This window comes from Pangasianodon hypophthalmus, chromosome 4 (assembly GCF_027358585.1).
Source record: "Pangasianodon hypophthalmus isolate fPanHyp1 chromosome 4, fPanHyp1.pri, whole genome shotgun sequence".
Taxonomy (NCBI): Eukaryota; Metazoa; Chordata; class Actinopteri; order Siluriformes; family Pangasiidae; genus Pangasianodon; species Pangasianodon hypophthalmus.
Window position 1 is genome coordinate 355,626 of NC_069713.1, and position 20,680 is coordinate 376,305.

At 39.8% G+C, this 20,680-nt stretch overlaps 2 protein-coding genes across 2 annotated transcripts in view; both read right to left on the reverse strand.

Annotated features, from left to right (window-relative positions):
• acap2a (ArfGAP with coiled-coil, ankyrin repeat and PH domains 2a) overlaps positions 1-5,688 on the reverse strand; it is a 24,239-nt gene extending 18,551 nt beyond the window's left edge. The window contains exons 1-8 of the mRNA XM_053233155.1: positions 5,068-5,688; positions 3,095-3,152; positions 1,575-1,694; positions 1,137-1,190; positions 982-1,040; positions 708-891; positions 581-625; positions 354-449 (exon numbers count right to left, since the gene is read on the reverse strand). Coding sequence (XP_053089130.1) covers positions 354-449; positions 581-625; positions 708-891; positions 982-1,040; positions 1,137-1,190; positions 1,575-1,694; positions 3,095-3,152; positions 5,068-5,120 — 669 coding nt within the window. The 5' untranslated portion in view covers positions 5,121-5,688. The remainder of the gene's footprint in view (positions 1-353; positions 450-580; positions 626-707; positions 892-981; positions 1,041-1,136; positions 1,191-1,574; positions 1,695-3,094; positions 3,153-5,067) is intronic.
• Positions 5,689-6,766: 1,078 nt separating this feature from the next.
• On the reverse strand, positions 6,767-16,876 carry LOC113525281 (uncharacterized). Its single transcript, XM_053233034.1, has 4 exons — positions 16,559-16,876; positions 16,168-16,455; positions 15,485-15,588; positions 6,767-9,012 (listed from the first exon to the last, which is right to left on the reverse strand). Exons 1-4 carry the CDS (start codon positions 16,686-16,688, stop codon positions 8,899-8,901), a joined length of 636 nt encoding a protein of 211 aa, XP_053089009.1. The 5' UTR covers positions 16,689-16,876; the 3' UTR covers positions 6,767-8,898.
• Between the last annotated feature and the right edge of the window lie 3,804 nt (positions 16,877-20,680).

Here is a 20,680-nt window from a genome sequence, read left to right on the forward strand (position 1 = left end):
CCTACATTCCTCACGCCCTCCACTGAGTAGCTACAATCATTAACTGTGGAATCTCTGTCACTTCCTGTCAGCTGTTCTTCAGCACAACAACTTACACTAGGATTACGTCACGTCGTATCACCTTCTATCAGATGATATCAGACGACGGTATCAGACGAGTAAATGAGCAGAGTATTGGACTCTGACTCAATACCAGTATCAGTACTGATGTCTTCCTCCTCAGAATGGACCCATCCTCTTCCGGGTGACACTGACAAGCTTCTGAGATGATGGTACGCACAATACCTGTGTGTGTGTGAGTGTGTGTGTGTGTGTGTGTGTGTATGTGTGTGTGTGTGTGTGTATGTGTATACCTGTCCCCCGAGCTGCTTCATCAGTGGCTGTAGATCGCTGAACAGTGTGTATCCCTGCTGGAAGAAGCTCAGATTGGAGTTCATGAACGACAGCATCTGAAAAATAAAACAGGACACAGACACACTTTTAACTCAAATCACAATAATGTCCCAGATCATTTTAAATCACAGACCTAGTAAATAATGTATTGTTACATTAATCTGTTTATTTAAGACTTAATTCATACCGATTTGAGAATCTCCAGTCTTTTCTTGGACTGAAGAACGTTGATCTGAAACACACAAGATGGTTTTGTTGATATGACCCCATGTGACTTTGTATGACCCTGTGTGACCTCGCTTGACCTCACTGACCTGCAGTACGTAGTCGAGGGCGATGTGGCGGAAGCACTTCCGGGTCGTGGTGAGGATGTTGGTGGCCTCGTCCACTTCGTGCGGCTTGTTCCGGGGAACCTGAGCGTTTTTTACCAACGCCACTTCCTTCTCCTCACTCGCTTTATCAAACTGTTTCTTCACCTCCTTAAACTTCCTCAGATCCCTGACATGGAAAAACATCCACATGACATTGAGCTCAAACTCTCACACTCTTCTCAGGCAATCAGGCGACTGATAAAACAACACCACTCACTCTTTTACGAAGGTCTGTAGCTGAGATCTGACAGATCGCTGTGCCTGGTCAAATAAGATCTACGAGGAAAATAAAGAGCAGTGTGTTCCGTGACAGTACTCCCATAACACACACAGCACTGGGGTTAAGGAAGGGTAATGGACAAACACACTCACTGTGTGGTAGTTGTTCATCTCCTGTAGCGTCTCAGCAAAAGCAGCTAAACTGGACTGAGGAGAAGAAACAGAGGTCATCAAACATTAACGACGTTGTGCACAGACTGGAAATAAATCAGTGTTAATGCTGTGGCTGTGGAAGCCAAAGTTCAATCATTTATACTGATTTATACAGATTGTGTTTTATTCCTCTGAAGCATCCACTTGTACATGATGCTGATGATCTTCTAGCATGTTAGCCTGCTAGTTAATTAGCATACAAGTTAGCATACTGGTGAGTTAGCGAACTAATATAAGAATTCAGAGTGTGTAAATATGCATGAGAATCGTTTGAGGTGTGTAAAGTTCCTGATGAATATTAACATGCTCTGACAGCACACACTTTCACTGGGAATGAGACACCAGGGGGCGCTGTGTGTATTGTACCGTGGTTCTTACCCCGATGACGTCGTCTCTGCTGGACTGCAGCGCTAAATCTCGGATCCCGTTAATGAACTGTCTGTTGGCGTGACTGTAAACTCGACCGGCGTCGATCATCCCGATACTCAGCTTAACTAACTGTAACACACACACACACATACACACACACACACACACAATATCAAACACACCTGAACCACTGAACTGTTGCTTCAATTGTTTATATGTAATAATAGGTTAGACAATATATTGCAAAATCACACACACAGACATAACTACAGATTTCATGAAATTGATTTACTATCTTATGACCTCATGACTATGAGTACAGCGATATTAATTAATATGTAAAATGCTTAACTGTAGTGGTATAATATTCGCAGGTGTATTGATTTTACCGTTATCAGGAAAAGATGTTGTGAGAGATGGTATAAGAGTCATGAGTCGAGACAGTGAGGGTTGAGTCATGACTGACTGAGCTACTATTCACCAACTAGCTGACATTATCCATCATTTCATCAAAGTAATGTAAGTATAAATAGCTAATGTAACGTGCTAACTGAAAATATAAACAGCAGTCAACATTTACACTCAACACAAACTGTTTTCTGAGGAAAGTATCTCTGCTCTCCATGATGTTCCTCCAGCTCTGATATCAGCAGTGAGTTACTCATCTGAGTGGAGAAGAAAGGAGAGACTGGCTAACCTAAATAAACTACTTCTAGTGTTAGCTAAAGTCATACAGTCAATAAATTATTATGAAATGGAGCGAGTGTTAGCTGCCTTAATTTTTATGCCATTAGTTCATTCACCTCGTTAACCACGCCCTTTTATTTATCAAAAAATAACTCCTATAAAACTCATTTATCGTAATAATAAATATTGGGGGAGAGATCATGGTCAGCTGAACTTATAAAAACAGCAGAACACTATTCCTGAAAATAATTTGTGGAGATGTAACTTAATAAAAGGTTTTACTCTGAGTCCTATTCAGTAACATGGGAATGGACGGGGTTAAAAACTGTACTGCAGCCAGCCACTAGAGGGCCTCAGACACATTTAGGCTTCTCTTCTGAATCCCTGTTACGACGTCCACCTTTATATACAGTCACTGGTCTAGACGCTATTGAAAAACTCTTTCTCTGAAGATTCTACCTGAGAAAAAAACAGGTAATCTCGGAGGTGTGAACTACACACAGACAATTTAATTATCTGAGCTCAGAAAATCCACTTTGAATACCAGCAACTTTCCCCACATAAATACTGACATAACTTTTGGACTTAAGTCACTGATTCTGAAAAACTCTTCAGTTCATCATGTTGTTCAAAGTTGAGGAGCTACATGGGTTGTGTTCATATCTAAGCGAAGAAGCTAGTGATAATGCACAAAGAACTTAAATCCTGAAAGAGAAACTGCTGAGGTTTAATTACGAATAAAACGTTCAGCAATGAGAACTCATACAGATTAAACATAAATGATGATAACAGTTAAACAATTACTGATACAGAAAAAAGTATCATTTAAAATCAACACTCACCTTGTCAAGTTTGGACTCCAGCTCTCCGACATCCCCCTCTACGTCTTCTACAGCAGCCCTGCACAACATCATCATCGTCATCATCACCACCATCACCATCATCATTACCACCAACTTTATCACCATCACCACCACCATCACCACTATCATAATCATCACCACCACCATCATCATCACCACCATCATCATCACCACCAACTTCATCACCATCACCACCACCATCACCACTATCATAATCATCACCACCACCATCATCATCACCACCATCATCATCATCATCACCACCATCATCATCATCACCACCATCACCACCACCACCAAAGTGTGTCAGTAGTCTAAACTGTTTATATTATGGCTGCGGTGATTACATTCCCACATGCCTACACAGCTGCACTGAGTTATCAATGTGATTGCATTTTGGAGATACAGAAATTAACACAAAGCTACCAACCAATCAGAAATGAGGAATTTCCATGGCCAAGACATAACAGTAAATAAATCTATTTTACGATACTGATCAGCAGGCTTTACCTCATCCTTCAGCCGCACTTAAAATACTTAATAACAGAGGATTTTTAAAAATAAACCAAAAGCGTTTTGTAAATTGAGATACTTAAAGGTCACCAGTGACAGTTTCTTTTCTCTCTGTCTGTCTACATTTCGTACATTAATACATCAGTGTATAGAGTACACACTGTAACACTGTCATAGTGACGCATGCTAATAAAATAACAAAACAAGAAAATAGAATAATAAAAGAAATTGCACATTTGGTCTCTATTTAGCATTTCTGTGGAGGCTGAAGAGAGCCAAACTCCCCCCTCCCATCCTCACCACCTTCTACGGAGGGATGATAGAGAGCGTCCTGACCAGCTGCCTCACCGCGTGGTACAGGAACCGCACAGAGTCCGGCCGCAAGACCTACAGCGGAGAGTGAGAACAACTGAGAAGCTCATCAGAGTCTCTCTAACCACCATCGATGTCTCTTACAACAACCGCTGCATCCGCAAAGCCACCAGTGCTGCGGACGACCCCCTCTCACCCCCTCTCACCCCTCACACCCCCATCTCACCCCCCTCACCCCCATCTCACCCCCCGTCACCCCTCACACCCATCTAACCCCTCTCACACTCCTCTGATCCATCTCACCCCTCTCATGGACTCTACACCCTCCTGCCACCTGAGAGAAAGTACAGGAGCATCCATGCCACCACCAGCAGACTCCACAACAGAGACAGTCAGATTATTCAACACCCTGCTGCCTCCCAACTCTTACCTGTTCAAACATCTAACCCAGTAAGACTCAATACTTCTGCACATCTGCACTTTACAAAGCTGGAGTAATCACAATAAAACCCCACTTGATTTCCCCTTTCAGTATCTGCTGATGTTCTAATTCAGTTACAGACATTTCCATCCTGATACAGGCCAGCGCTAAACATCCGCACCTTCCTGTTTTCTTTCATCTGAAGGGCAGAATCAGCACAAAATATGAATATTAAGCAAACTGACCCACTGTCAACCCACAGCACCATCAGACTCCACCAGTCTCCTGCAGGACACCATTAAATCCCATTAGAACTCCATTAACTGTGTTAATAATCAGTCACAGCTCACCTGTTAAACCATTACAGAACCTTTTACATTGTGGGAAAAACAAAACACAATAACTAACCACCAGAAACCAAATCAAATACATTTTATTTTTCATTAAATAACAAAACTGTCCTATTTACCCATGATGCAAGGCAACAAAGGCCATTTTATAACAAAATATAAAATCTCTGCATAACAAAATAATCATCTGAATTATGCCTAACAGGCAGGAACAGAGGGTCAGAGAGATATATATTGTATTACACTGTACTGTGTTTATACTGAACGCTATATTATTCTATTATTAGATGACAGTGTAAATAAGAGAAGGATGAGAATAAGCCGCAGTGTGCGCGCGGACAGGCATTTACACCTACCGGAAACGGGGCGAGTCTTTCAGACACTCCTCAAAATCCACCTTCATTATCATTATTGTTTATTATTTATTACTACTTAATTATTTTATTATTATTTATTATTATTGCAGGATGGCTGCGGGAGCAGAGAGACGGGACAAGCAGCGGATTGTGATGCTCATGGACCACAGAATAATAATAAGAGCCGAGATCACGGGCTGTGACGTCACACCGATACCGGAAGTGAACTTGTCCACTCATTTCAGTCATTTTTTCCTCAGTTATTCGATTCTTGTTATTTATTCCCTGTTTGACTTTAACATGTGTTATGTTATATTCAAAATTTTAAATGTGTGTGTTTTAAACGTTTTAACTTGTATTTTCTGTTCGCTGATTGTAGTTCGGTCACGGTGTAAAAACTACATATCCCATAAACACCTGCTCCAGCCTCGCTAGCGTTAGCGTGTGGCTAATCTTCGCTAATCTTCGCTAATCAGCAAGCTAGCGTTACTGTAGCAGCAGTGATGTTAGTGTTTGTTGTGATTTTATCTGATTTTACAAACCAGAATTAGTTTCAGTTTCAAAAAGTTACATGTTTGTCTTTAGCTTTATACAGAATACCCGGATAACGACACGGAATCTGTAATTAACTCTCAGACTGATGGTTAGCTCAGTTTACCTCAGGTTTCCCTTTACACTATTAGCTGTTACCTCAGAGTTTACCTCAGATTAGCTCAGTTAGCACATCTCAGATTTCAGTTACCTCAGAGTTTACCTCAGATTAGCTCAGTTAGCACATCTCAGATTTCAGTTACCTCAGAGTTTACCTCAGATTAGCTCAGTTAGCACATCTCAGATTTCAGTTACCTCAGAGTTTACCTCAGATTAGCTCAGTTAGCACATCTCAGATTTCAGTTATCACAGAGTTTACCTCAGATTAGCTCAGTTAGCACATCTATTTTGTATTGTTAAATGATTTTTGTGTATAGATCTGTTTTATACTACTTGTACAGCACTTTGGTTTCAACTCCAGTTGTTTTTAAATGTGCTTTATAAATGAATAAACTAAACTAAACATCTCAGATTTCAGTTACCTCAGATTTTCCCTCAGATTAGCTCATTGGCTCAGTTTCCTGATATTATTAATTACCTCAGATTTAAGAGAAAATCATATTTTATACACAGCAGAAAAACTTTGCAAACTGCCATATAAAAAGAAATCACTGTATATTTACAGCACAGTAATTTTAACAGAGGGTTAAGGGTCTTACTCAGTATTTTACCACCGAGTACTCTGGTGGATAAAACCTCCTGCTCACCTGCTTTAGTTAAGATGCACACACAAGAAAGCTTTACACACAAATACACACACTTTATTATTACTTTCTTTACTTTACTTTTATTATAACTTTCTTTCTTCCTAATGTAGGAGAAAAAAGTGTGTACGTAAACTTTTCTAGTTTCTACATCTTAACTAAAAATAAGAGTAGCAGGAGCTTTTCTCTCCCAAGGGCTTGGTAGTTACTGTAAAACCCTGTACACACACACACACACACTCCAGTTTCTAGATCAGAGACACATCCACCAGGTTTCATATCCAACACTTCCTCATAACCACACGTCCTCACTGTCTCGGAGAAAATCTGTCAGATCCACAGTTTGTTCAAAACAAGTTTCACATTACATTTATCTGTATTACAAAATAAAATATGAACACGAATGTAATATAAAATACAAATTTTATTATCCATGTACAAAATGTCTTCTGTAACAAACACAAAACATAGAATTTATATTGTACATAAAAACAAGCCATGCAAGTAAAAGCTAACTGTGAACAAGTCTCCTTGATCATTGTAGGCAGCGTGATCTAAAGCTGTCCACTTGCTCACAATATAATACTGTAATTAGTGAAAAGTTCCCTGCTGTCACTCATCAGACACATCGTTAGATTGGAAAGACATCAGTGTTACAGTATTACACACTTAGTGTCCTGTGTTTATAAACACATCTCTTCCAATCACTTCCAGTTAAACCATTCTGACTTTCATCTCCCAGTTCACCCCCCAATGTGTGATTTTCCAAGAGATATGCTTGTTTTTGTGTGCACAAAGATGAATAGCGCTTCCCAAGTGAGTGAGCCTGCATCAGAACCTACCATTCAACTATCATGAAGATTGTTAATCTCTTGCTCATTGTTAACCCTGCCAAATATCTGCTGAAAGCTGACTGGCCACCATGGCAGCCATGTTTTTTAAGTAATTAAGTCATCAAAAATCCGCTTACAGATTAACACAGAGATGCACTGTACCAAATTTTAGCTCAATCAGACTTACAGTTCCTGAGAAACAGTTATCTGACCTTAGCTCCGCCTTTTGCACGACTACACCCCAAGTAGAGGGAGAAAATAATATCTATTGACCTACCAACTATAATAGTGTAATCAATTATTGGTGCCGGATGCAGCAGCTTCAGTCAGCCGGCTGTGTTCCAATAAGAACAGTGAGTAAAGTGACATCAGTGTGAAAAAACAGAAGTGTGTAAAACCAAAATTAGTGTTTCAGAGCTTTTTGTACCTTTACGATTGTTCTATGGACAACTACAATGCAGAATATTTAAAAACAGCATTGGAAATGTTATTCCCTTCTCTCCCTTCTTTTAATTTTATAGCTCTTCACTTCTGGGAGAACCTACCCTGTACTAGTCTTGTGATCATCCAATAAAATATTCTCCAGAACATATATTTCTCGCCCCCAGCAGCTTGTTAGCAGTAAACATTATTCATTATTGTGTTTTTGTCTGTGTAGCTTACGTTTACAGTTTTAGTGTTTGGCAGATGCCCTTATACAGAGTGACGTACAGAGTGTCTTCCCCAAGACTATTCCATTTCCAACCATCGTTCTGGTTTGCTGTTTACATCAGTCGTGCATTTCAAAATGCCGTGGCTCTTCCTCTTTTAAAAAAAAATGTGTCACCATACAGAGTCAAAACACAGCTCTAGAGCCAAAACAAAAGATCAGCTGGTATTCAGGTCAGTGAGGATGTCAGTGCAGGGTGTGATCAGATGTCTAATCAAATGTTAAAAAATAACTCTAGAAAAAACAGATTCTATACTCAGGTCGTATACTTTTTTTGTTGTGAAGCACAACGGGAAATCTATTCCTGCGCTCCCATTTGATTTCAGCTCTCTCCTTGCTCCAGAATCATGCTGTATGAAAGCATCTCTCATCATAAACACAGTGACACAGTTTGGCAGCATATTTTCAGTGGTACCAGGGATAATGTGTTGGTGTCTGGCTAGCTCAGTTGGTAGCACATGGGATTCTTGATCTCAGGATTGTGGGTTTGAGCCCCATGCTAGGCGCCAACCACAGCCACTGGGGGTGCACAGGCTGATACACTCTCAGTGCCAGTCCCAAGCACAGATAGATGGGGTGGGCTGTGTCAGGAAGAGCATCTGGAGTAAAACCTGTTCCAAATCAATATGCGGACAATGGAAAGGTTATCCGCTGTGGCGACCCCTAACGGGAGCAGCTGAATGAACAATAACAACATCCACCACCAGGGGTAATGTGTTGTAGTGTCTTTCCACCATAAATTTCATGTTATGGCCTGTATATTAGGTATGCCCCCTCTTCATATACAGTTCTGTGCAAAAGTCTTAGGCGCATGCAAAGAAATGCTGTAGAGTAAAGATGCCTTCAAAAATAATGAAACTAAATGTTTCTACATTAAAAAAATACTATAAAGAGCGGTAAACAGTAATAAATGAAACAAAGTCAATATTTGGTGTGACGATCCTTCACTTTAAAAAAAAATAGTTATAAGTCTCTTTCCTCTGTTACTCCATTTTTATGCTTCACCTCGGTTCTCCCCCTGCTTCAACATCCTTTGGTTCTCTGGTAGGTTATTCACTGCTATGGTGCCATATGAGCACTGATGTCTTCCTGCTCCACTGCTGCTCCTCTGTACAAGTTAATAAAGTTAAAATACACACAATCATTAGAGTGCACATTATTAAATACTAATCACCAACTTCAAAAACTAAACTCAAAGGCTCCTCAAAGGCTGATGAATAAAATTAAGATGAATTCAGTTCCAGCGGTGGACAGTCACGAAGTATTTTTACTCCATTACTGTGTTTTTTCAAGTATCTGTACTTTATCACAGTATTCAGAATATATCAGTTTGGGAAACTTTTGCTTTTTCTTAACTACATTTTAATGCATAATATCTTACTTTTTACTCCACTACATTTCAGAACAACATGCCGTTCCTCGCTACTTTGAAGTGAATATATAAATTGCGTTAAATGATAACCTGTCCCAAGACCACAACCCTGACCCCACGGTTCTCGTGAGAGTTTCCGCAGAGTAAGGGTTACTGGCTAGATTTCTCCGCAGTACCGTATTTGAGTGCCAAAGATGGCAGGAGTCGATCACCCTTGGCCTTATCTAAAAGAATTTTTTGAAGCACTGGAAACCAAAAACGATAGTGTCATTTTCAAATGTCTTCTGTGCCTACCTAGTCACCACACCAAATCGGCCTTCAAGAACTCACTGTCAAACTTAAGAAAACATGTTGAGGTAAGCCATTTTTAATATTATTTAATTCATAACACGTCTTCACCTGTTACGAGGTGCTTAGTAGTTTGCTTATATGGGAGAACAGGGTTAGTTGTGACACTGAGTACTTCAGTGAACATTGCTCAGGGTATGTTCATTTTTGAAAGGCAATTTAAAAAAAAACCTATATTGTACATTTCCACCGCATGATGGGACGTTATCACACTATACAGTGCTCAGCATAAATGAGTACACCCACTTTGAAAATTAAGATTTTTATCCATTTCTCAGTGAATATGAGACCAATTTGCTGCATTTTTACAAAACAGTTTTTTATTTTATTAACATAAGACTATGGTCACCTAACATCTTTAGGATAAGAAAAATAATACATTTAATTTAAATTAGGTGTTGCAAAAAGGATTACACCCTACAACAAATTCAACTAAATCGAATATTTTGTATGGCCTCCTTGATTTTTAAGAACAGCACCAATTCTTCTAAACATTGAATGAACGAGTTGATGACATACAGCTACATCTATCTTTCTCCGTTCTTGAAGAATGAACTCTTTTAGATCCTGGATGCTGGATGGAGAATGATGTTCAACTTGTCTTTTCTCCCCATAAGTGTTCTACTGGGTTGAGGTCTGGTGACATGCTTGGCCACTGAATCACTTTTACCATGTTTTTCCACAGAAATGAACCAGTGACCTTAGTTGTATGTTTTGGGTCATTATCGTGTTGAAAGAGTGCCCGGTGACCTAGGGCATCTTCTCTTTCATTATTTCACAGTACACCTGTGCATTCATGACGCCATCTATGAAATGCAACTCCCTGAGACCTGCAGCACTCATGCAACCCCACACAAGCTTTACCATGCTTTACTGTTGGTAACTGTGCATTTTTCATTGTACTCCTCACCCTTGCAACGCCATACAGTTTGGAACCCATCAGAGCCAAAAACATTAATCTTTGTCTCATCAGTCCAAAGTAGAGTCCCAATAGTCTTTGCCTTTGTCAAATTCTAGACGGGCTTTTTTTGTGCATGGGCTTCAGCAGTGGCTTCCTTCGTGGACGAAAACCATGCATGCCACTCCTCTGCAGTGTACGTCGTATGGTGTCGCGGGAAACACTCACCCCAGTTTGACTTTCTAATGATTTAGTCAACGGTGCTGAACTTGCATGGCGATTTTCTTCAACCTCTCTCATCACAAAACGCTCTTGACGAGGTGTTAACTTCCGTGGATGGCCTGGAGGTCTCAGCGAGCTTCCCACAAGTCCATCCTTTTTGAATTTTTGGATCACTTTTGCAACAGTATTCAAACTTATTAGCAATGCTTTACTAATTTCCTTATAACTTTGACCTTTTTTGTGCAAAGAAATTATTTTCTTTCTCAGGTCTTGTGAGATTTCTTTTCCATGTGGTGCCATTTTGTCAGCATTATATGTGAGTGGATTTTCTCTCTTAAATACCACTCTTAATTGTAAATTATCCTGTGGCCACCTGTGTGATGATTGATTAGACTCATCTGCTGGTGAATTCCTGTTAATTACAATTTTATTTTATGTTTTCTCCTAACACATTCATTGGGGTGTACTCATTTTTGCACCATGATCTTAAATTATTTTGTTAGAATAGTTCCAATTTTGCCTTTGGTACTGACTAATCTAATTTAAAACCAATAAACCAGATTTGAACAAATATTTCATTGTATAGGATCCTATAGAAAGTATTAATTTAAAAGCACTGTATGTCACGTTGCAATTAAATAGCATATTATAGTGAAATTTAAATAATGAAAAGTCCAACAAAAATGTACTAAATGGTAGAATTCAAAAATAAAACCATTGTTTTGTGCAACAGATACTATAATTAATTATAACAAGATTTAAAAGACATGCCACAACATGCCCCAACCTGACATTTATGAAAAATACCCTTGTCATGAAAACACAGTTCAACCTTTGGGTTAAAGTTTTAATTATAATATGAATGTATATGGTTTTATAATATTGGTGTAACATGCAAAAACACTGCTAGAGAAAACAAGCATTTGTGTAATTTGTCTTATTATTCAAAAGTTTATGGGTACTGAGATATCGACCTTGTGACAACCTCCCCATGTGACAGTTAGCCTGGGTCTCCCATATTCCTTGTTTTAGACATATACACTCGATATCTCACCTAGATTATTATTCTGTAAAAATACAAAATGAAAATTTTATATATTAAGTAAAAGAAGAATAATATTTAAAGATATATGACGTGAATAACATTGATAATCTCGTTACAGTGGCACCTGTAAAGGTGAGGGATATATTAGGCAGCAAGTGACCAGTCAGTTCTCGAAGTTGATGTGTTGGAAGCAGGAAAAATGGGCAAGTGTAAAGATCTGAGTGACTTTGACAACGGCCATACTGTGATGTCTAGACGACTGGGTCAGAGCATCTCCAAAACAGCAGGTCTTTTGGGGTGTTCCCGGTATGCAGTGGTTAGTACCCACCAAAAGTGGTCCAAGGAAGGACAACCGGTGAACCGGCGACAGGGTCATGGACACCCAAGGCTCACTGATGCGTGTGGAGAGTGAAGGCCCGTCTGGTCCGATCCCACAGAAGAGCTACTGTAGCACAAACTGCTGAAAAGTTAAAGCTGCTCTGACAGAAAGGAGTCAGAACACACAGTGCAGCTTGCTGCGTATGGAGCTGCGTAGCTGCAGAGCAGTCAGAGAGCCCATGCTGACCCTGTCCACTGCCAAAACCTCCTACAATGGACATGTGAGCATCAGAACTGGACCACGGAGCAATGGAAGAAGGTGGCCTGGTCTGATGAATCACCTTTTCTTTTACATCATGTGGATGGCCGGGTGCGTGTGTGTCGCTTACCTGGAGAAGAGATGGCACCAGGATGCACTATGGGAAGAAGGTAAGCTGGTAGAGGCAGTGTGATGCTCTGGGCAATGTTCTGCTGGGAAACCTCGGGTCCTGGCCTTCATGTGGATGTCACTTTGACATGTACCACTTACCTAAACATTATTGCAGACCAAGTACACTCCTTCATGGCAAAGGTATTCCCTAATGGCAGTGGCCTCTTTCAGCAGGATAATGTGCCCTGCCACACTGGTTTCAGGAACATGACAAAGAGTTCAAGGTGTTGACTTGGCCTCCAAATTCCCCAGATCTCAATCCGATTAAGCACCTGTGGGATGAGCTGCACAAACAAGTCTGATTCATGGAGGCTCGACCTCGCAACTTACAGTATTTAAAGGATCTGCTGCTAATGACTTGGTGCCACAGATACCACAGCACACCTTCAGAAGTCTTGTGGTGTCCATATCTTTATAGGTCAGAGCTGATCGGTATATATAAAACTTCTTTATTATTTGTAGAGAAAGCATGGTAGCCATCTGAAAAGGTATACTGACCTTGCATCTGCTCGAAAAAGAAAAACAGAGCAGAAAGAGATCCCCTCCACCACACTCAAACAGCTCAGGTTAGGAGACACCAAGGTTGTCAGTCAGAGGACCATTGATCATTCAGTGTTAAACTTTGTGATCCAGAGTCTCCAGTCATTTAGTATTGTCAACCAGGGATCCAAACCCTCTTACATGACCTTCAACCTAACTCCACTCTCATGTCAAGAACAACATTAGGACATAAGACAGATGAGGCTGCACTTGACATGAAGAGACATCTTAGAGAAGTGATGAAAGGAGTACTTTTTATAGCTAGAACAGACTGTTGGAATGCAAGAAGAAGAAGCTTTCTTGGGGTCACTGGCCATTGGCTTGATCCCAACACTCTGGACAGACTCTCTGTAGCACTAGTTTGGAAACAGCTAAAAGGCTTCCATACCTTTGGCTTGTTCATTGAATGGGATGCATTCAGACTTAAGAGACAAGATTGTTTGAAGTACCACAGTGGCTCAAATTTTGTTAAGGCATTTGACATGTATGGAGAGTAAGATGACAAGAGAAACTGTGCAACAGATGAAGCTGAAAACAGTGCCATGCATATTGGGGTGAGTGATGAGGAAGACGAAGGAGATGGTGTGGACATGATGATGATGGAACTGTTTTGGATGAGGATGATGGTTTGCATTACCAACTACCTACAGTAGATGCCACAAAAGCAAACTCAGATGACTCTTACAAGAAGCTGTCCTGATCCACATTATCAAAGCGCCAAGCACTATGGAACAAGTGTGGCTGTTCTACTACAGCTGCAGAGATGATAGAAGTCCAAACACAACAAGATGGAATTCCTTCTTCCTGGCTGTTGAGAGAATTCTTTGAATCCTTAAAGAACAAGTTGAAGTGGCCATCAGAACAGTCTGTACTTCACTCAAGCTTCCCATGTAAGTGCTTTCTTTTGCAATGGTTACAATAAACACAGTTCCAAAATTTCTGTAGTGAATATTTTTCATTATACAACACTAGTGAAGTATGACCTATGAAAAATAGCATGAGATATATTTTTAATTAACTCATACAAGGAATTACATTTACATGTGCTGTGAACGATATGAAATGAGGGGGATGGAGGGCCACCTTAAGCAAAGCAGTAATATGTATTCCTATAATGTTATTCTTTGCTGACTGTAAGTCATTTTTAAAACAAGAATTACAAACTGAATGTTTAAATATGTAATAGGTTAAGTCCTGTGGAGATAGACTTCCTGGATGAATACTGCAAGACCATGAGCACAGTTGCCCAAGCAATCAACATTCTCCAGTCTGAAACTGATGTACAGATGGGATGGCTTCTGCCTACTCTCAATATCATCACTACCAAGCTTGACCACATCCGAACGTCCTCCAGGTACTGCAGGCCTCTGGTGGATGCCCTTTAGGAAGGACTGCAGAGGTGCTTTGGTAAAATGCTTGCAGAACCAGAGTTGATTGCTGCTGCAATCCTTAATCCAATACTCAAAACATCCTGAACTAAGGATGAAAATATCCTCAAACTTTTGCATCTTTTAATGAATACCGCTTTTTACAAATGTAATTTCTGCCAAACCAAGATCTTTAATAAGAATAATTTAAAATAATAAATGGTAATTTGCATTCACATTAAGTTAATCAAGTTTTTTTCTTTCCATATAAGGTCTGGACTACATCAGAGACCATTTGGGAGAAGAAACCACATCCCAGTCACCAGGTGAGCACCTCTGATGAAGAAGATTTCTTTGCAAGTATGAAAAACAATCAGCTGCTTGTGAGAGGCTGTTTAGCACAGCTAGACTTATTTTCATTCCTCAGAGAGCAAGACTGGACTCACACAACTTTGAAAACCAACTACCACTGAAGTTGAACAAAAGAAATGTTCAGCTTTGTATAAACATCCAGCATGATAGTGCAGTTTTTTTTTTCAAGCATATACAACACACACACTTACTGATATTGTGTATGGTAGGTTTTCTTAATTAAAAGGAAAATTTGCTGAACCTACATAATGTTTAATGATTCAAATGTAGTTCTCATAGATCAGTATTTTTACTTTTGTACTTTTACTCAAGTAGAAAATTAAGAGGAGTACTTTTACTTTTACTGGAGTAATATTTAAGCAGAGTATTTGTACTTTTACTGAAGTAACAGGAATGGTGTACTTCATCCACCACTGTTCAGTTCAAAGTCTTTAAAGAAACTCTAGAGGATTTCCTTTTATTTAATCCTAAATGTTCAGAAGAACATTTTAAACTATTAATCATCTGAAAGTTAAACTGTAGGTGATAATTCTATTTATTTTGTGGAAGTGTGCATGCAGTGACTGAGTGGCGTCTAATCAGGGTGATGTGCTGTGGATTTTATTCTGGTTACAGCACACAGTCATGTGATCTCTGATGTCACGGAGCTGCACGTCACTGGTACTTACTTCATAACTTTGGCAGAACCCATGTCGTTTCCACAGGCACTGGTATTTCATATACGTTGCAACAACCAGAAGCAGCAGCAGCACCCAAATCGGTACAGCAACGCCTATGACACACACACACACACTCGCTGTTAGCTTTATTGACTTTATCCTACACACACACTGAGGAAACTCCATTAGCCCTTGCAATGTTTCGTGTATGTGAAAAAAACACAGTGCGAATTCAGAGGGCTACGTGATGAACTGGGTTCCTCAAATTTCATATTTACCTCCAAAAATATTAATGAATATTAATGAAAAAAAAATCAGACTAGATGTGTCATAAACATGATAATCACACAGCATGTGGCGAGTTCACAGTTCTATACACTGCAAACGAAGTCAAACACCAGACAATGAGAGAAGCGCAGAAGGCTAATTATATTTCTATAATCTGACATTTATATGGATTTATATTTATAAGTTATTGTTTGGTATTTAAAACATTTTCTGAGTTTAACTAGTAGCTAAATGGTCATGTGATCTTATATTAAATTAAAGCCATCATCAGATGCCAAAATCAGACTGTTTGCCGTTATCACACTGTCGCAAACATAAAACTGTACTCAGTGTTTCCCAAAATTCAGTTTATTCTGCTAAATGTTGAAGTTTCCACACTGACACCAATCACACTGAACACTTACGTCTCACTGAGACTGCATAAATATGAAGGTCTTCATTATTCTCCGTGTCGTGGACGATGTAAATTCCCCGATCAAGTGGCTTTACTCCTCTCAGTGTAAGAACTGTGTTAGTGAGTGATGTTCTCGGTGTGTATTCAGCGGTACAGCGTAGTGAGCTTCTATCCACAGTGCAGATCTGTTCACTATCTGCTGAATCTTCACCCTTATAGATCACCTCCACTCGCTCTGATATGTGCAAATCCAGCTGCAGATCTTCACCAGTGGTTATCTGAACTGATGATGTCACGGCTGAGAAGAAAAAACACATCTTAACTGGGTGTAAATGTGATATAACACATTAAACCTAAATCAGTAAGAGTGTATAAGCTATAGAGCAGGTAAAGACACTTACTCTCGATGCTGAGACGCACATCTTTAATGTCTCTGCCATCACACACACACGTGTATAAACCCCTCTTACTGTAATCAGCTGCAGTGATGGTGAGGGTGAGATCTCCCTTCAGGTACTGATCATGGGACATTTTAAATCCCTCCTTTAGTGACCAGCAGGATGTCTGATTACACTGAGCCACTGCATCATCTCGGTTACTGAACAGAGTCCATTTGGCCTCACGAGAACATTTCCGTTCACAGGGCAGAGCAGCAGCCTGATTAAACTTCACCTGTACAGTAGTGACAGCTGATACAGGTACTGAAAGAGAGAAGCAAATAAACAGAATAAAATATAAATTGATACATACACACATGATTAAATTAAAATAATGTATGTCATACACATTTCAGAATAAAACCTTCCTGTAGAACCCTTTGTGTTTGTAAACAAAAAAAAATGCATGTGACCTGGTTGCAAGAAAACCATAAGAGACCAGAACTCAGTGGTTTGCATTAAGCACTTTGACTGTGGTGGCCTGCCACAGTCTAATTTGTCCCGCCACAGTTTCATAATGAATGAAAAAAAAATTTACACTTCTCGTAATAACATAAAAGATCTCTCTTTTGCACCATTGCTTTGGCAAAGCATCTCTCAAGTCAGTCGAACTACTTCCCTCCCCTCGGTCAGTCAGACTGCTCACTGGCTATGTAGGAATAACATTCATGAAATGTATCAGTCAGGATTTAGGCCTCATCATAGCACACCGCTGGTTAAAATGGTAAATGACTTACTACTGGCCTCTGATCAGGGTTGTGTCTCCTTGCTTGTGTTGCTTGTTCTTAATGCAGCTTTTGATACCATTGATCATGCTATTCTCCATGATTGACTAGAAAATGTAGTAGGCATTAAGGCAACAGCCCTGTATTATATATGGCAGCAGTAAAATACCTTGGCGTGACTACTGACTCCAGTCTTTCATTTGAAGCTCATGTAGATAATATTACTAGGATCGCTTTCTTTCATCTCAGAAATATTGCTAAAGTAAGAAATATAATGTCACTACACGATGCAGAAAAATTAGTTCATGCTTTTGGTACCTCTAGGTTGGATTATTGTAATGCCTTACTGTCTGGATGTTCCAGTAGGAGCATAAACAAGCTCCAGTTAGTCCAGAATGCAGCAGCGAGAATCCTTACTAGAACCAGAAGATATGACCACATCACCCCTATCTTATCCACACTGCATTGGCTCCCAATCAAATTTCGTATTGATTATAAAATACTACTATTGACCTATAAAGCACTAAATGGTCTCACGTCACAGTACCTGAGCGAACTTTTGGTCTTTTATGATCCTCCACGCCTACTTCGATCAAAAGGTGCAGGCTATTTGTTGGTACCTCGAATAATGCGGGCTACAGTTGGGGGTAGAGCTTTCTCTTACAAAGCCCCACAGTTATGGAACAGCCTTCCACTTAGTGTTCGGGGCTCAGACACAGTCTCAGTGTTTAAGTCGAGGCTGAAAACATATTTGTTTAGTCAAGCCTTTTGTGAATAGTTTTCTTAGGTACAGGAGCAGGTCTGAGGGTTCACAGGCATAGAGTGTTGTGGTGAACTGGGATGTTTGGATGCTGTCGCCCCCCCACTCTCACACGTTCACTCAGGTGTGTTGATGGTGGAGTGGCTGCTGCTTTATGTCCCAGGACTCCCTCATGTCTGTGTTAGCTTCTGGCTCTCCCTTTTAGTTATGCTGTCATAGCTAGTCTTGCCGGAGTCCCTGCTTGCTCTCTGCACACAAAGTACATCGTCCTTAACCATTACGTGACAATTAGCATACCTAAAAATCTCTCTCTTTCTCTCTCTCCCTCTGTCAAGCTACACATGCTACTCCTCTGATGCCAGTGATCCTGACCCCTTCTGCTCTCCGGACCTGATCCATCCTGATGCCCAACTTCTGGTTGGAGTTCTCATCACTTGGAAATCACTCACTGTTGCAGAGGATGACCCACATGGACAGCCTAACGTTATATGAGATTACTGTGGATGGTGCCACTTAGAAACCATGAAGATGGCTTTGGACTACAATTGCTATGATAGTGTTAGGACTGCAGTTGCCATGAACAGTTTTGCACTCAAGTCTCCATCAGTGAACATTTGATTACTTAGACTTCATGTGAAAACTGTGATGAATTTCCTGGTTACATAATTGCACTATTTGTCCATGTAGTACACAGTTATAGAAGGGAATTATTTATAATCGCACTATCCGGTGTCACCCAGTTGAGGATGAGTTCCTTTTTGAGTCTGGTTCCTCTCATGTTTTCTTCCAGTAACACTCTCCTGTAACTCAGGTTTGTTTCTTAATAGAAGGATTTTCACACTTTGATCCTCTGAACTCTGAAATTAAATCCTGAGAAAGTAAATGTAATTAATCCTAAAACATGTTTAATAGAGGTTTGTAAGACTGTAAGAGGAACTCGCTGAGCCCAGTGTGAGCAGTGAGACTGAAATCACACTCACCTGTGATGAACGTGAGGATGAATAAAAGCAGGACCTGGTGAGGAACCCTGAAGGACTCCATGTCTGAGACACAACACCACCAGCAGCACTGCACAGGTGAGAACAGGTGAGGAATTAACCAGGTACCTAAACACAATAAGTGCAGTGGGAAAGCTTAAGAACAAAGAACGACATGGAGAGTAGAGACAGGAACCTCACACACACACACACACACACACACACAAACACACACACACACCTAACACTGGAGCTGTGACGGCTAAGTGAGGGGCTAGTAATTACTAATATTGATTAATATTTATCTGTAGCTATCTACCTATCTAAAAAATTTTAACCTCATCAACTGAAAATTACTACTACTACTACTACTACTACTAATAATAAGCTATGATAAAAGTTATAATAAATGTGTTTTTTTTTAAATCACAACATAACCACAAAGCTAAAGCAGCATTAAACCTCGAAGTGAAGACCGGCAGGAGCCATTCTGTTGTTGTTTTTGTTGTTGTTTATCCTGAGATAGCTAGCTCACTACATTAACGCTATTTTCTCTAGTAAATACACCACCGTTTGGCGTTTATTAGCAAAAACAATAAAAACACTAAACACTACTCAAAATAACAATCCGGTATTTCTGTACAACTATTTACAGAACTATTTACTGTCGGGTGTTTTATTTATTTATTTATTTATTTATTTATTTATTTCCACAGCGGCCATTTTACAGAAACTCTTCATGACGAGTTTATTAAAAGTGCAGCTCTGTATTAACACATAAACTCATCTCAGTCGCTTAAACTGTAATATTTATATAACATTTGTGTGTTATAATATCTGTAATTAACTCACTGTGTGAAGGTTAAACACTCGGTTTGCTCCACTCCGCTCCGTGCTGCTGAAGCTTCACCTTTTACACTTTCAGTTTCGATTCAGAGCGAGTAAATCTCATTTTTCCCTTTGTGGCGCATAAATATTCCCACCCTTTAGAAATGTTGGTCCATTGATACATGATAAACAATGTGCATTATGAAATATAGTGTTGTAAATGTTTCTGTATGACCAAAAGATTGCAGTTTCATTAGAAGTGGGATGACTGAAGAATCAGGAGAGCAAGAGCCAGGTTATAATAAAAGAGATTGTTTAATTCGTGCTCGAAGACAACCTGGGCCTTCTTTAGTCTAAACAAAAAATTTAACTTACACTGATGTGTGCATGCAAGAGGACCAGATAGACCATATAAATCATGAGTGAACAAAACATGAAGTGATTACATTAAATTGATTTGATCTTAAAATGAATAAATCATGTACCCATTAACAAATAATCATGAAAAAAGAGAAAATAATCCCACAATTCCCCCATTTGACTGACCCTAACGGCCTTCATTTAAAGCAAACTTAAACTTCCTGTATGGTCTTACATACCGTAACCACTGGCCAGGTGGTTCCTGCAGCAACAGTGAATCAGAAGCTAACAGGAGGATGACAGAGAATACCATCAAACATAGTAGAATTTCATTGCCGTATTGTCACCAGGAACCTAACCAGGCACCTAACCAATCACTGTTAACTTGATCGATCTGCTTAACATGGTCACGCAACTCATCTAGATCTTTGATGTA

Excerpts from the sequence above, each read along its gene's own strand:
- LOC113525281 (XM_053233034.1), bottom strand. The coding sequence starts at position 16,688 with ATGTCCCATGATCAGTACCTGAAGGGAGATCTCACCCTCACCATCACT. Across the intron at positions 16,456-16,558 it reads TGTGCGTCTCAGCATCGAGA|CCGTGACATCATCAGTTCAG; the intron begins GTAAGTGTCTTT and ends TTTTCTTCTCAG. Across the intron at positions 15,589-16,167 it reads TTATGCAGTCTCAGTGAGAC|GCGTTGCTGTACCGATTTGG; the intron begins GTAAGTGTTCAG and ends TGTGTGTCATAG.